The sequence below is a fragment of the Tetranychus urticae genome, chromosome 3 (assembly GCF_039701765.1).
Source record: "Tetranychus urticae isolate SD_2017Ah chromosome 3, NJAU_TeUrti_SD_1.0, whole genome shotgun sequence".
In the NCBI taxonomy this organism is placed as follows: domain Eukaryota; kingdom Metazoa; phylum Arthropoda; class Arachnida; order Trombidiformes; family Tetranychidae; genus Tetranychus; species Tetranychus urticae.
Genome location: NC_142960.1, coordinates 19,108,993 through 19,124,785, shown reverse-complemented (window position 1 = coordinate 19,124,785; position 15,793 = coordinate 19,108,993). Strand labels below are relative to the sequence as shown.

Genomic DNA, 15,793 nt, shown 5'->3' with positions numbered 1-15,793 from the left:
TAAAGTAAAATGTTATTAAATAGAAATAAACGAAATGTAAGAGGATGAAAGGGTACGCATACAACAGGTCGAGAGGTAATTTGTGTTTTTGATTAAAATAATGAAGGAAATTATCAAATGGTAATAAATCTATGCCAGAATGATTATTAAAGATATATAGTGGCTCATGCCAGATTGAGTAATAGTTAGGACTCAATTAGAATTGATGGTTCATTCCAAACTGGTGATATTTTACCAGATTTATCTTGCGATGTTGTTGTTGTTGTTGTTGTATTATTTCCATTCATATTGTTTGTCATGTTATTAACTGTTATGTTTCCATTCATCTTTCCATTCATGTTTCCATTCATGTTAATCGTCCTTTGATTATTGTCATTCATTTCAACTTGTGAAGAAGGTACTGTTTGTCCAACTGTCTTTACTGGTGGTGATGTTATTGTTTTTTTAGTTGCTTTCGATAATTTATCCAATGGTCCATTTTTAACGACTTCAATTAGCTTCTCATTTAAAATATCATGACTTTTTGTTTCTCTTAAATGTTTACCAATCAATTCAACTCTTTTAATTAATTCTTTATCATTAAGAATTTCATCAATACCATTCAATAATTCACTTTCAGTTACTCGATAGGGTAAGAAAAATTTACCAATCTTTTTGTCAACAGCTCGTCGTCCATTATCATGTTGATCACCAAATAATGGCATAACAATAAAAGGTTTACCAAAATAAATTGTCTCAATGAAACTGTTATTACCACCATGATGTATAACCATATCAACACGAGGCATTATCTTCATTTGATTCAAATATTTTGATCCAACCATGTTATCAGGTAATACAATTTTATCATGGTGTATACCCTTTGATACAATAAACTTGTGTGGTGATTTACCCAATATCCCAATTAATCGACTCATCAATTTATAATTTGATGTTCCAAGTGAACCAAGTGAAAATAGTATAATCTTTGAATCAGCATTCTCTTTAAAGAAACTTTCATCTATTCCAAGTGGTATATCATCACTTCCTCGTACCATATGATCAACTCTAAACCATTTATCTGGAACTGGACCAAATTCAGAATAATCTAAATCCTCTGGATAAGGATATAAATTTAAATATGGTGATTTACCAAGTATAGAGAAATCAAGACGATCCTCTGTCTCTGGATCAATTCCTTTAGATCGAAACAATTCGTCAAATTGTTTTTTAATAACAGCCAAACTATCATTAAATGCCAAACGTAGTCTCTCAAATTCTGCAGGATCATCATTTATTCCAAGAGCTGATGAATATGGTGGTACATTTGGTCCCCAATAAGCAATCAATGGACTGGTTGACCATAGAACCACATAAGGTATTCCAGAATTAATAATTGCAGGAACAGAAACCCAAAAATCAAATATAATCAAATCTGGTTTCATTCTTTCAAGAATCACTGTATATTGATCATCTGCTTTTAACAAATAATCATAAAAATTTTCATTGCTTGGCACATTTAAATGAATAAATTTTTCAATTGTCTCCATATCAAATACTCGTGATCTTTCCTCCATGAATTTACCCCATTTTTCTTGAGGATCTCTATCAGCTTCAAAACCATCAGCAACAATTGATTCAATACCAAAATTATTTCCAGCAACAGCTTTTGTCCAATTTTTTGGTACAACAAAAATACATTCATGATTATATTTTTGTAATATTTTAGCCAAACCAATACAAGCATTTACATGTCCATGCCTATTGAAAACAATTACATAATAATAATGTAAAAATGTTGAAATATTTCTATATAAATTGCAAGAAAATATATGATAATATGAAAACTTACCCGTCCATAGGAAGAAATGCAATTTTTAGCTTCATCTTTAATTTCAAGGTTTTCGTAGTAATGTTGATATATTAAATAATATTTATCTTGTTGATATTTTTGTTGATGTTTAAATTGATGATGATTGATATAAATTAACAAATTGTAAAATATTACAATAGCAAAACAGTGGAACAGTCAAACAGTAAAATAGAAACTGAAACTGAAAACTTAAATGTTGAAAATGTTGATGTGAACTTGATGAAATGAATTCTGAAATGAGTAACCAAGTAAAAGTAGCCAAACTAATAGTCAGAAGATGAAGCAGAAGAAGAAGAAGATAAAGAAGACACAAAAATTGTGTGCTTTTAGAGAGCAAAGGAGAGATGTAAAGATAGACAGTAAGATAGAGTAAGTGAGAAAAAGACAGAGACTAACTGATTGATTAGAAGACAAAATGACAGAGTGAGAAGGTAAGAAGATGGATGATAAGAGAGAGAGAGAGAGACAGAGAGAGAGAGAGAGAGAGAGAGAGAGAGATAATTGAACGATGACAATTTGGTTTAAAACAAATAAAAAAAGATTGACTTTTATTAAAATTCAAGTCTAGATTTAACTTGACTTGACATTCGGTTGGGTTAACTTTAAACTGAAATATTAACCAAAATTGTTGCTTCTCTTTATCCCATGAAACACGGAATAATTATCATGAAAACAAATCTATCTTAAACATTATCATCATCATTTGATTATATATCTTGTCATATTATTTATCAACCTTTTCTTCTTCTTCTTTCTTCTTCTTCTTCTTACCAATCAATCTCCTCCTTCCCTCCTTTCCTTCCTTCCTTCCTCCTCCTATTAACACTTACATTGATTCAAGTGTAAATTCGGCCTTGCAAATTAACTCTTACACATGAAATTAATAGGAAAATAACAAAGTTAACCTTAAGGTAATCCTAACAATAAATCAAATCAATAATAAATTTATCAGTGCATTTGATTGTAAATCTGTTCAAATACCTCATTGCACAATTAGTCAACAAGTGGCAATTTTTCCGTTCCAAGCTGATCCCTAATTCATCCACTTAAATCTTTTACGGATGTTTCCTTACTATTTGGTCAGATAAAACCTGAAAATGAATCATATGCTTTTCAGTCTAAGGAACCTAATCAACAATTATAAACAATGGTATCAATTAATAATCTAATGTTGACGTCACATCATTTATTGAAGGCAAGTCAATTGAAATTGTCACTTTGAATCGGGTTGGCCTCAAAATTATTTACCTTTTATTATTATCAATCACAATACCTGGGTAAATCAAAGTCCAGGTCTATCCTGATCATAGAGTAAAGTACGATATATTCGCTTGAATTGATCTATCCAAACCTTCAATAGTCTTGATTGATCCTCTCATGTATTCAATTGTATCTCTTGTCAATTGTGTTTTAATAGTAATCATACTTAAAGAGCTCTTAATCTTTGATAATCTAACAAGAGATTTACGTTTTTTCATTCCCTTTCTTTCTTTCTTTCTTCTAACCAGATTATCGGGCAACCTCATTTACACCATATCATAATGATGAGAAAGTCAAGAATCACCTTGATAAGGTCATTCATCGATCTTTAAACCGGTAAAGGGTCAAATAGCTATTTCAAACCAGATAATGCAACAATAGAGGTTTTTAGGCTAGAAACATATGATGAGCTCTGCGGATGAACACCTTAATTTAAACGATTCAGGATTACGGTGAATAATTTGTGTTAATTCCTTGATTAAATAAATCCAAGTTGAGCCTAGAGACTAGAGATAATATGGAGAAATATTCATTTTTTATTTTCATCTATTTTGACTTGAGCTTTATCCAAAAAGGTTTAGTTATTACATATGTATATTACATACAGTTGTATATTTTGAAGGCGAACCCTTTAAACCAGCATTTCATTTATGCTCATTTATTCCAATCACCTTAAAACTCTCATGAAAATGTGTTGACCATTGATTTCAGCTTGAATCATTATGATTAAGCAGCTGTCAAATAGCAATTCTAATTATGAAATCTATTTGATCAACTTCAACTTGTATTGAGACGGTAAACAATTGGCAGTTTTGTGTTTATCACATTTTGGATTTGGTTTGAGCCCAGTTTACACTCAACTTTCACTGGTTTTCACTGGCTTTTCGCTCTTCATTTGCATTGTCAATTCTCAATTTCAATGATACTTGAAATTGCTTCAAGGCGAAGTTCAATTGATTCAAGGAGAAACCTATCTGATTGAATTTGACCAACCAAATTAAAGTAAATCTCGTTAGAGCAAACACTTGGGTTTAGCCACTTTTCGGCTTACACCAGCTTTAGTAGCTCTTAACCAGTTTCTCATTATTGTCAATAACATATTGAAACACCATTGACAATTAGACATTGATATTTATAAATCATTTATCCCTGGTTCATTGAGAGCCACTGGTTAAGTCTGGTTATCGGTTGAGGGTCATCTGATATCAATTCATTGGCTGATTCAGGTTTAAGCAAAATTGCATAAATAAACTCAATGATCAACATTTGACAAGATTAACCATTTCAAGATATCAGTATTCATATCTGATTTTATTTTTGATATCCTTCAATTCATTATCTTGATCTTGACTTTTGATGGCAATGTTAATGATTTCTCGAGCCATGATTTTCCTGCAAATACTGGATAGAATCGGTATTAAAATTTATGGCCAATGAACTTGCCTCACGAGTTAAGCCTGAAAGCCAATGAACTTATTCAGATAACATAGAAACTCTTCCGTGTATTTAATCACCAATTAATCTTTTCAAATGCGTTCATCAGGGGTGAGCATTTAAGGAAAAGGATTTTCTCATTGCAAGGAACCCTGAAAATTTATTGATACAAATCAGATTGACTTCAGTGTATGACATTTAAAGTGGACAATTAAAGGCAATCAAACTGTAAGGCTTGAAAAAAAATGTGAATAATCTGCAGGTGAAATGATTCTGTTGAAAAACAGGAAGAGTGGAAGATTTTTCATCTTATTGGTGGGTTTACCTGGATATCAATAACAATAATTGTTTATATCTTTCTTGCTGTTGATAAAATATACTTTTGAAGATATTTTCAGTTGAGTTTATCAAATAAGAACAATGTTTTTCAAAGGAAAAACCTTCAATTGGTTGTTTATGATTAACCTATTTAATTGACATCTATTGAGTTACTCATGTTCAATCAATCAACTGCTTGTTTACAATAATAACGTTGAAAGTGAAAGCACTGAAGACAAGTTGTATTGTTAAGACTCGAGATAATGTTAACATTTGAAGATGCAATGAAATTTCAGGTCTTGAAGGATTAACTATTTACGAAATATTTACATCATAACCAATTATTCATAAGTCTAACAGCATGTGATGATAAAAATATATTATTGACTTGATTTATTGTGAGGATTGCCTTAAGGTTAACTTTGTTATTTTCCTATTAATTTCATGTGTAAGAGTTAATTTGCAAGGCCGAATTTACACTTGAATCAATGTAAGTGTTAATAGGAGGAGGAAGGAAGGAAGGAAAGGAGGGAAGGAGGAGATTGATTGGGAAGAAGAAGAAGAAGAAAGAAGAAGAAGAAAAGGTTGATAAATAATATGACAAGATATATAATCAAATGATGATGATAATGTTTAAGATAGATTTGTTTTCATGATAATTATTCTGTGTGTTCATGGGATAAAGAGAAGCAACAATTTTGGTTAATATTTCAGTTTAAAGTTAACCCAACCGAATGTCAAGTCAAGTTAAATCTAGACTTGAATTTTAATAAAAGTCAATCTTTTTTTATTTGTTTTAAACTAAATTGTCATCGTTCAATTATCTCTCTCTCTCTCTCTCTCTCTCTCTCTCTCTTATCATCCATCTTCTTACCTTCTCACTCTGTCATTTTGTCTTCTAATCAATCAGTTAGTCTCTGTCTTTCTCTCTCACTTTTTCTATCTTACTGTCTATCTTTACATCTCTCCTTTGCTCTCTAAAAGCACACAATTTTTGTGTCTTCTTTATCTTCTTCTTCTTCTGCTTCATCTTCTGACTATTAGTTTGGCTACTTTTACTTGGTTACTCATTTCAGAATTCATTTCACCAAGTTCACATCAACATTTTCAACAATTTAAGTTTTCAGTTTCAGTTTCAATTTTACTGTTTGACTGTTCCACTGTTTTGCTATTGTAATATTTTACAATTTGTTAATTTATATCAATCATCATCAATTTAAACATCAACAAAAATATCAACAAGATAAATATTATTTAATATATCAACATTACTACGAAAACCTTGAAATTAAAGATGAAGCTAAAAATTGCATTTCTTCCTATGGACGGGTAAGTTTTCATATTATCATATATTTTCTTGCAATTTATATAGAAATATTTCAACATTTTTACATTATTATTATGTAATTGTTTTCAATAGGCATGGACATGTAAATGCTTGTATTGGTTTGGCTAAAATATTACAAAAATATAATCATGAATGTATTTTTGTTGTACCAAAAAATTGGACAAAAGCTGTTGCTGGAAATAATTTTGGTATTGAATCAATTGTTGCTGATGGTTTTGAAGCTGATAGAGATCCTCAAGAAAAATGGGGTAAATTCATGGAGGAAAGATCACGAGTATTTGATATGGAGACAATTGAAAAATTTATTCATTTAAATGTGCCAAGCAATGAAAATTTTTATGATTATTTGTTAAAAGCAGATGATCAATATACAGTGATTCTTGAAAGAATGAAACCAGATTTAATTATATTTGATTTTTGGGTTTCTGTTCCTGCAATTATTAATTCTGGAATACCTTATGTGGTTCTATGGTCAACCAGTCCATTGATTGCTTATTGGGGACCAAATGTACCACCATATTCATCAGCTCTTGGAATAAATGATGATCCTGCAGAATTTGAGAGACTACGTTTGGCTTTTAATGATAGTTTGGCTGTTATTAAAAAACAATTTGACGATTTGTTCCGATCTAAAGGAATTGATCCAGAGTCAGAGGATCGTCTTGATTTCTCTATACTTGGTAAATCACCATATTTAAATTTATATCCTTATCCAGAGGATTTAGATTACTCTGAATTTGGTCCAGTTCCAGATAAATGGTTTAGAGTTGATCATATGGTACGAGGAAGTGATGATATACCACTTGGAATAGATGAAAGTTTCTTTAAAGAGAATGCTGATTCAAAGATTATCTTATTTTCACTTGGTTCACTTGGAACATCAAATTATAAATTGATGAGTCGATTAATTGGGATATTGGGTAAATCACCACACAAGTTTATTGTATCAAAGGGTATACACCATGATAAAATTGTATTACCTGATAACATGGTTGGATCAAAATATTTGAATCAAATGAAGATAATGCCTCGTGTTGATATGGTTATACATCATGGTGGTAATAACAGTTTCATTGAGACAATTTATTTTGGTAAACCTTTTATTGTTATGCCATTATTTGGTGATCAACATGATAATGGACGAAGAGCTGTTGACAAGAAGATTGGTAAATTTTTCTTACCTTATCGAGTAACTGAAAGTGAATTATTGAATGGTATTGATGAAATTCTTAATGATAAAGAATTAATTAAAAGAGTTGAATTGATTGGTAAACATTTAAGAGAAACAAAAAGTCATGATATTTTAAATGAGAAGCTAATTGAAGTTGTTAAAAATGGACCATTGGATAAATTATCGAAAGCAACTAAAAAAACAATAACATCACCACCAGTAAAGACAGTTGGACAAACAGTACCTTCTTCACAAGTTGAAATGAATGACAATAATCAAAGGACGATTAACATGAATGGAAAGATGAATGGAAACATAACAGTTAATAACATGACAAACAATATGAATGGAAATAATACAACAACAACAACATCGCAAGATAAATCTGGTAAAATATCACCAGTTTGGAATGAACCATCAATTCTAATTGAGTCCTAACTATTACTCAATCTGGCATGAGCCACTATATATCTTTAATCAATCTATATTCCTTCATTTTCATATTTTATTTCCAATTTCAATTTCATGTCAATATAAATTCTTGGACCATTTTCAATTCGTAATTATATACCTCGCTACTTTCTTTCATTTTTCATTAAAGACTACTTTTCTCCATACTCTATCCCAGACTTGACAATATTTATTCAGCAACCAAATGCTGTCTCATCAACTTTAACTAAATCAGAAAATTCTGCAACAGAAATATCAATTCGCTTGTTGCCTAGTGCTCATTGACAAGGTCATTTGAGTTTGAAAAGTCCTTTCTGTAGATATTACAATCACTTAGATTGCAATCACAATGTATTTGATTGATTCTAAGCAAGCTAAAAGTGCCTTCGTAAATTTCAACTGTCAGCAATCAATTGTGTCAACGAGTCAATGAGCACGCAGAATGAAACTGATCAATGTTCAACAGTTAGCAGTTATTGCATAAACACCAAGATTTCTGATAAAATGTTTTTTCTCAAGAAAAATAAGTAACCGTGCAGCTCATTTGATGGGTTCAATCATTGTAAAATTGACATGAAAAACATTTTAATCTCCTAGAATGTTGAGCTAATCAGAGTTGCTAGGGCACTAGCTTTTGTTAATCATAATCGAGGGACATGATCGAGTCGAGCCTCTACCAGGAGTCACCAAAAAATTAACAATTCACCAGCATTGACAATATTTTGGATGACCGTTCCTTCTAGTTCTGTGGGGTGACAATCTTCAATGAAGGAGAAAATTAATTTTCAGTTGATTATGCAATAATGAATGTGCGATGATGAGTGTTAATCAATTATCTTTGAAATTGACAGCTTCTTCAACACTCACAAGGAAAGAAAATGAAGAATTTTATGGTGGATCCCAGAATCTTATCTATTATTGATTCTGTCTACAAAGTTAATTTATTAAACCAATCAACAGATGAACTCTAATTGATTGTCGTCATTATCTACGTCATTGTGCTCAACATCTCACTATTAGATCCCATTGATTACTGTTGAATCGGCTGATTGTTTCAAATTGTCTTAATATTGAAAACATACGTAATAGTCAATAATGATGAAAAGTAAAAGCAAGGAACTTATTTTGACAATCTTCTCACAGGAAATAAATAAAGTACGATATTAAAAACACTATTTGAAGGCAAGTCCAGTCAGATTGAAGAGATAACAATTAATCTGAAATTAATTACAATATGTTGATACTACAGAGATTGATTGATCTTTAGATTTTCAATTGAAGTGGTGAATAGTAAAATGGTTTTAACACAATCAAACAATGAAAGAAACAGACTCGATGAGTTTAGCAATAATATTGATGATAACAATTAAACCTTCGGACCGAATGATTGAATAGCAATTTTCAAGTTGCAACAAGATTACATTGATATTCGCCTTAATTTATTAATTGTCACATCTGTCACAATAATCTTTTTGTTAGCCTTAAGTTAAAATTAATAATTTTCGTTGAAATTAGCCAAACAAGTCTATTTTCACAGCATTATCGATACTTGCTCCATCTACCAACCCTTAGAGAATAAACTTTGCTTTTCTCTTCCCCCTTTTTTTGAAAACCCCAAGTGAATTTTCCGTTAATAAATGTTCCTACAATTATTTATCAGCTTGGTCAACAGTTAATTATTTTATTTGTGACATTTTATTGAATGACATTTAATCAACTCATTTTATCTGTGCTTTAATTGTTATATTTAGTGAATTTGAATCTTTAAATAGTTAACTGGTGAGTGAATTTTGAATAGACCGGTTAAAACTTGACTATGAACTTCTTGAGCCAATAAAAGAAAGATGGCGCCTAAAAATCTAACATTGATTCAAAAATTGAACCAAATCTTTCTTAAATAAATCTGTTGAAAATTTGGTTGTTGTTAGTTTCTGTTTATCGTACTAATTTATGTGTATACATTACCAACTTTAAAACCTTCATCGGTATCTAATTAAATTGATCGAAACTGACAGACGAAGTGACCACAAATGGATAATAAAGTAACTTCTTCACCAGCCGTTTCTGGCTCCAAATATACCATTGGTGATTTGGTTTGGGCAAAAATGAAAGGATTTAGCCCTTGGCCTGGTAAAATAGTTGACCCCTCGTTACCTAACATCAAAAGACCTCCAGGAAATTATCGGAATAAACCAACCCAATGTGTTTACTTTTTTGGTTCAAATAATTTTGCTTGGATACCTGAGGAAGCAATTAAACCTTACAAAGAGTTCAAGGAACAGTTTTGCAAATTGAACAAAAGTAATGCATTTAAGGAGGCCATTGACGCTATGGAGGAATATATTAAAAAAGGTGGAACTGGTGATATTCCAATGGCACCTCTCACTGAAAAATCTAGCGCCGAAAAAGGTCAGGAATCTAGTGGTGAAGTAGATAATGATGATAATGGGGAAGAAGTATCAAGTAAAGACCCTAAAGATGATTTAAGTAATACCAAGACGGTTAAGTCAAGTGAAATACCCTCTAAAAGCGGAGAGATCGCTTCCAGTTCTGCAGCAGGAGGTTAGTTCATTTTTCCGGAGGAAGATCGTCAGCTTGTAACCTCAAAAATTTCATTCACCGCCATCATATTCATTTCTTCCCTATCACCTTTTCCTACCCCCCTTTCCTTTACTCTGCTTGCTCCCTCAGTTTTCTTCCCTACTATCGGCGGTCACAGCCGTTTGGCGCTAACACACCCTACGCATGTTCCCAGCTACTTTCTCTTCATCTTTCCCTCTTCTTTGATAAATTACACATATCTATCCCATAGTCCCAGCCATCTTATGTGTATTACCTTTTTCTTCCTTATTTTTCCCTCGCTTGCTTTTTCCTGTCTCGTTTGCATTTATGTTCACGTTTCAATTTTTGTTTTACACTTGTCTTTTTTTGTTCCCATTGTGCCCGTTCCTCTTTTTCTCAATATTCATTTAACGAGGTATAAAGCACTTCTTCCGCGAATTGTACCAATTCTGTTAGGTCTTAGGATATACTTTCTGAGGTTGGGTCTTTAAAGAGTTGTCTCTTTTTCAGAACGCATCTTATAGACACCGTTCTTTTAACCTTTGACTTTCATTGTCGAATTCGTGTATGACATCTAACCAACTGACTATTAATTCTCTGGCTTTGTTTTTAACTTCGAGATAACTTAGATATTGCAGGTCAATCAAGAGTCCAATATGCATTTTATAAAAAATAATGTCTTTTATGTCCGCCAAAATTCCTAAGATAATTTTCCTTTCTCAGATCTCAACTGAACTGCTTAATAATAACTTGGCTTCTTCCCAATCAGCTTTTGTTATTTTTTGGATCACCATTTTCAATCATTTCTCATAAATTTTCCGTTTTCATCATGTATAATCTTGATTACAAAAGATCTTAACCTTGATATTTTTAATTTTTTCTGATTATTTTCCATTCACATTTCAACTTTAGATTCCAAAACAAATCAGAAAGAAGGAAACAAAGAGTCAGAGAAGGCTGAGAAGGCTGAAAAGCCTGAAAAGGCTGAGAAGAAAGACGATAAAAAAGAAAAGAAAGAAGAAAAGAAGGAAGACAAAAAAGAAGACAAAAAAGAAGATAAGAAAAAAGAAAAAGAGAAAGAGAAAAACTCAACGAGTGCCACTCCATCCTCGTCCCATCAACGAGATTATAGTCGTACGCCTTTCAAACATAAAGCTAGAAGATCAACAGGACTCAATAATACTGAGAATGCATCTACATCTTCGCCAGCCGCCAACGACGAGGACACCGCTACCCCACCAGTTAAAAGAAGCAAGACAACTCCATCAGAGGATATTTCAAGTACATCTTCCCCAGCACCTAAATCACCTAGTAAGACTGCTCGTAACATTTTAGCTAGAACTTCCAACTATCTTCTTGATAATTCAAATGCACTTAACAATCAAAATGAGCTTGATATTGGTTCTGTATCAGAAAAGGCCAAGAATATTAAAGCTTCATCCCTTAAATTTGGTTTCATCGGACTTGGATTTATGGGTCAAAGACTCCTCAAAAATCTTCTCAACTCTGGACATTCAGTAACTGTTTGGAATAGGACTCCAAGTAAATGTAAAGATTTTATTAAAGCAGGAGCAACCAAGGCAACTACTCCAGCTGACGTCGTCGCTGCATCAGACGTAACTTTCTCATGTTTAGCTGATCCTCATGCAGTCAAGGAAATCGTTTTTGGTAATTGTGGTGTTCTAGCTGAAATGAAATCGGGTAAAGGATATGTAGAATTGACATCAATAGGACCAGATACCAGTAATGATGTTAATGAAGCTATTGTAGCTCGAGGTGGTCGCTATTTAGAGGTGCATCTCATTTCTGGAGGTAAAAAGCACGCCGAGGACGGTAATCTTAGTGCTCTAGTAGCAGGAGAAAGATCATTATACGACGACTGCAATACCTGTTTCCAAGCCATAAGCAGTCATAATTTCTATTTGGGTAATCAAGTAGGTGACGCTTCAAAAATGGGACTTTTGATTTCCATGCTTATGGGTAATCTTATCGGGTCATTAGCAGAGAGTATGGCTCTAGCAGACAGAACTGGATTATCCCAGAAAGATTTACTTGAAATTCTTTCAATTTCGCCACTCAATTGTCATACATTGATATCCAAGGGCAAAGGAATGATTGAAGGTGGTTTTGCAACCGAAATGCCATTGACACATATGCAAAAAGATCTCAGACTAGCTTTGCAGTTGGGTGAAGCTTATGAACATCCCTTACCTATTACTGCATCAACTAACGAGGTCTTTAAGCATGCTAAACATTTGGGATATAGTGACCACGATGTTGCCGCTGTTTATATCAGATCGAGATTCTAACCTCCTAAAAGCAGAACGTTGAATTGAATACATGAAAGAAATAAAACAAAGAAGATGTGAAACTATATTGATACTACACAAAATGATCTAACGGTCCAGCCTTCATTCGTCTTTTCAAATACAAATTTTGACTATTACAAAACCGAGCTGGTAAACTTCATTGTCATCTTCATCATCGTTTCTCTCTCATCATGCCACCTCTTTTACCACTCAATTCAAATCAAATGTAGAGTGATAAAAAGCAAAGCTAAAGAGAAAACATTTTTTCAGTCCACCTGGAAAAGGACATCATTCATCGTACAACTTGAAGAATTTATACAACAAATCACCATCTCTCCTATCCATCTCCCCATTACCATTACAAAACACACAACACTTACATTAATTACATACATGCATACATACATAAAACATGAAAAACACGAAAACTCACCCTATCATTCATGATGAAACAAAATTAAATTGTACTTCTGATCCCAGAGCTCATAGGTCGGATAAAAACACATTAATCAGAGGATTTTGTCTAAAAATCATTAGATGATCCCTTTTGTCTCTACTGAAAATGCCATTTTTTTTCCTTCACACTTCAAATGTTTTTATCTTTCCCTCTCTTTCTTTCTATCTGCATCAGTGTATACTTACCCAGTTTACTGTCATTATATACTTCAACCTGAATAATTTCGCTCAATTTGACGCTTAACTAAGATTTCTCCTATTTCTGTAAAACTGTTCGTGTCTTTAAGGATAAAATTTAACCCCTTTATTATAACGTTAGGTCCATTAATAAAAACAAAAGTATTGATTTTAAATTGCTATTTCACTTTCACTAAATTCATGTTTCGATAAAAATTTTATTTACCGCGACCATCTGTTTCAATCAATGCGTTTTTTATTCATGATAAATTTAGTTTACTAATTTACCATATAATTTTTTTTCCATTGAGAGTACATTTTTGAACTAAATAATCACAATTTAAGCAGCTTTATGAATTAAAGTGTTTTACATCATTAAGCGAAAATGAGTAATCGCTTTAAACGGGTCCTATGTGTATTTTATTATTATTTTAATAATTAGTAACCTTTACCATTCGTAATTCGTGCTTAATCTGCTTTGCTAAGATTATTGAAGAAGCTTATTTGATGCGCCACCTACTGATAAATTAAGCGAAATAACACATTTTTCTTCTGCTGTTGTTTATTTTTGTGTTGGTCTAACTTGTGTCACATTAGTAAATTTTTGTCCACTTCCTTAATTTATCATCCAAAATGTCTTCTGGAGAAGATCTAGCAGCTAACCTCCGTAATTATCAAATTCAACTTCAACAGGCTGAAGCTGCAATAGCAGCGGATCCTAGTAATGAAGAGTTACTCAAATTGAAATCTGATTTAGAGGTAAGATATTGTTATCCTTTAATGTTGAATTTTATAGAAATATTCATCATATACTCATGATTTGCTCTCTTCATTTCACAGGAGGTCATTATGTTGACCAAAAATCTCATGGCCGCTGAAGGGACTTATGAAGAGGAAACTGAAACCAGCGTTATTCCTCAAAGCTCCGAGATAAGACACAATTTTCAATCAGGAGATATTGTAATGGCTCCATGGTCAGCAGATGGACAGTAAGTACATTTTAAGATCTGAGGAAACTCCGTATCTAATTATTTACTCATTTTTTCCCCTAGATTCTATGAAGCTGAAATAGAAGATGTCATGAGCGATGGCCAATGTAATGTGATATTCTCTAGTTTACCCAATGGAAAAACAAAAGTATCTGAAGTTTGCTTAGTCACTTTATTAAAACCAACCCAAGGCAGTAAGAAGAAAATGAAAATCGATACTAGTGGGCTGGGTGCGCGTGGAGCCAAAGGCATCAGGTCTGACCCATCATCATCTTCTCAAATAAATACGAAACAAAAGCGTTTGCAAGTACAACAACATAGAGATTATTTAAAAAAGAAGCAACAAAAAAAGCAAAATCGTATCAAGGAATTGGAAGAAGAACGTGAAAAAGAGAAGAGTAAATGGCAACAGTTCAATCAAAAAGTAAGTTTTACAGTTTCAATTTTTTAAAAAGCCTCTATTTCATATGAGTATATTTTTATTATTATTTACCACAATTTATTCATCCACCTAAATAAATGAAACTATCAAGTTGCTTGATCTACCCTTCAAGTTTCCAGATGATCTGATGAATTTGGTAAAGTTTTTGTGAGTGATTAAAAGCTTGAGCACAAGGAACAATTGATCAATTCGATTACAAACATTGAGGACATTGACCTGGTGGTACTGATGATCAACCTTATCAATACTTCAAATGTATCGTGCTTTTCACTCATAATGAGCATTATTCTTGATTCGATTTTCCCATAATCTACGTACTCAATTCTCTCTTTCTCTCTCTACTTCTTTATCTTTCTCTCCTGACGACTGTCCTTTTAGCCTTGGGAAAAAATCCAAAAAATTACTTATTTTTATATTTTACTAATATATTTTTCTATTTTTTTAGGCCGTGAACAAGCACTTGAAAGGTGCTAGCTCGTTAGCAAAGAAACAAAGCATCTTCAAGTCTCCGGATACAGTCGAGGGCAAGGTCGGCGTAGGAACTTGTGGTATTGCTGGTAAACCAATGACAAACTTTGTGGTCGCCGATAAATATAAAAGAGGTACATCAACAGCTTCGACGTCATCCTCTTCTTTGACATCAAGATATCCAAATCTTCACTCTCTATCCACTGTTCACCAGCACAAGTACAAATGATATTATTTTTGCGGCTTTTCATTATAAAATTGTGAAGCAAAACCGGTTTACAAATGGTGAATCTTGTAATTTATTTTGTTAATTCACAATTTCAAAGAGAAAAAGGTCACTCAGCTTTATCGAGACTATTTATTTGGAGACCTATTCTAAGCATGGAAATCATTCATTTACATTGTCAATTAGATGTGATTCATCTCATTTCTTAACATTCATTAAAATTGAATGATTATAAACTCTTGTATTCCTGTTTATTCATTCATAGCGAGCGACACCTTGACGGAAGATGGGCCATTATAGCTGATGAAATTATCTGATAGATTGCATCATA

General features: G+C 32.4%; 4 protein-coding genes and 1 long non-coding RNA gene across 6 annotated transcripts; 3 read left to right on the top strand and 2 right to left on the bottom strand.

The window, feature by feature from the left end:
* Positions 1–185: 185 nt before the first annotated feature.
* On the bottom strand, positions 186–1,866 carry LOC107363313 (uncharacterized UDP-glucosyltransferase YojK-like). The gene is given in 2 exon segments (NM_001323129.1): positions 186–1,740; positions 1,832–1,866. Coding segments are annotated over 2 exon segments (1,590 nt in total).
* Positions 1,867–5,943: 4,077 nt separating this feature from the next.
* On the top strand, positions 5,944–8,005 carry LOC107363110 (uncharacterized). Its single transcript, XM_089269612.1, has 2 exons — positions 5,944–6,193; positions 6,285–8,005. The coding sequence occupies exons 1-2, from the start codon at positions 6,159–6,161 to the stop codon at positions 7,819–7,821; spliced, it is 1,572 nt and encodes a 523-aa protein (XP_089125738.1). The 5' UTR covers positions 5,944–6,158; the 3' UTR covers positions 7,822–8,005.
* Positions 8,006–8,401: 396 nt separating this feature from the next.
* Positions 8,402–9,227, bottom strand: LOC112538952 (uncharacterized). The gene is made up of 2 exons (XR_016200137.1): positions 8,916–9,227; positions 8,402–8,593 (listed from the first exon to the last, which is right to left on the bottom strand). It is a non-coding gene; the product is annotated as an uncharacterized LOC112538952 (long non-coding RNA).
* A 480-nt stretch (positions 9,228–9,707) lies between these two features.
* Positions 9,708–13,513, top strand: Ndf (Nucleosome-destabilizing factor). Of its 2 annotated transcripts, none has more exons than XM_015930280.3 (2): positions 9,708–10,242; positions 11,308–13,513. In XM_015930280.3, exons 1-2 carry the CDS (start codon positions 9,864–9,866, stop codon positions 12,702–12,704), a joined length of 1,776 nt encoding a protein of 591 aa, XP_015785766.1. In that variant the 5' UTR covers positions 9,708–9,863; the 3' UTR covers positions 12,705–13,513. The 2 variants fall into 2 exon arrangements, with proteins under 2 accessions (XP_015785766.1, XP_015785765.1); XM_015930279.3 differs by having other exon boundaries at positions 9,708–10,395.
* A 380-nt stretch (positions 13,514–13,893) lies between these two features.
* Positions 13,894–15,698, top strand: LOC107363111 (survival of motor neuron-related-splicing factor 30). Its single transcript, XM_015930281.3, has 4 exons — positions 13,894–14,096; positions 14,178–14,326; positions 14,390–14,750; positions 15,214–15,698. The coding sequence occupies exons 1-4, from the start codon at positions 13,971–13,973 to the stop codon at positions 15,463–15,465; spliced, it is 888 nt and encodes a 295-aa protein (XP_015785767.1). The 5' UTR covers positions 13,894–13,970; the 3' UTR covers positions 15,466–15,698.
* The last annotated feature ends 95 nt before the right edge of the window (positions 15,699–15,793 follow it).

Coding starts and splice junctions, on each gene's coding strand:
- LOC107363110 (XM_089269612.1), top strand. CDS start 6,159: ATGAAGCTAAAAATTGCATTTCTTCCTATGGACGG. Junction 6,194..6,284: donor GCATTTCTTCCTATGGACGG/GTAAGTTTTCAT, acceptor TGTTTTCAATAG/GCATGGACATGTAAATGCTT.
- Ndf (XM_015930279.3), top strand. CDS start 9,864: ATGGATAATAAAGTAACTTCTTCACCAGCCGTTTCTGGCTCCAAATAT. Junction 10,396..11,307: donor TTCCAGTTCTGCAGCAGGAG/GTTAGTTCATTT, acceptor TTTCAACTTTAG/ATTCCAAAACAAATCAGAAA.
- LOC107363111 (XM_015930281.3), top strand. CDS start 13,971: ATGTCTTCTGGAGAAGATCTAGCAGCTAACCTCCGTAATTATCAAATT. Junction 14,327..14,389: donor CCATGGTCAGCAGATGGACA/GTAAGTACATTT, acceptor TTTTTCCCCTAG/ATTCTATGAAGCTGAAATAG. Junction 14,751..15,213: donor GGCAACAGTTCAATCAAAAA/GTAAGTTTTACA, acceptor CTATTTTTTTAG/GCCGTGAACAAGCACTTGAA.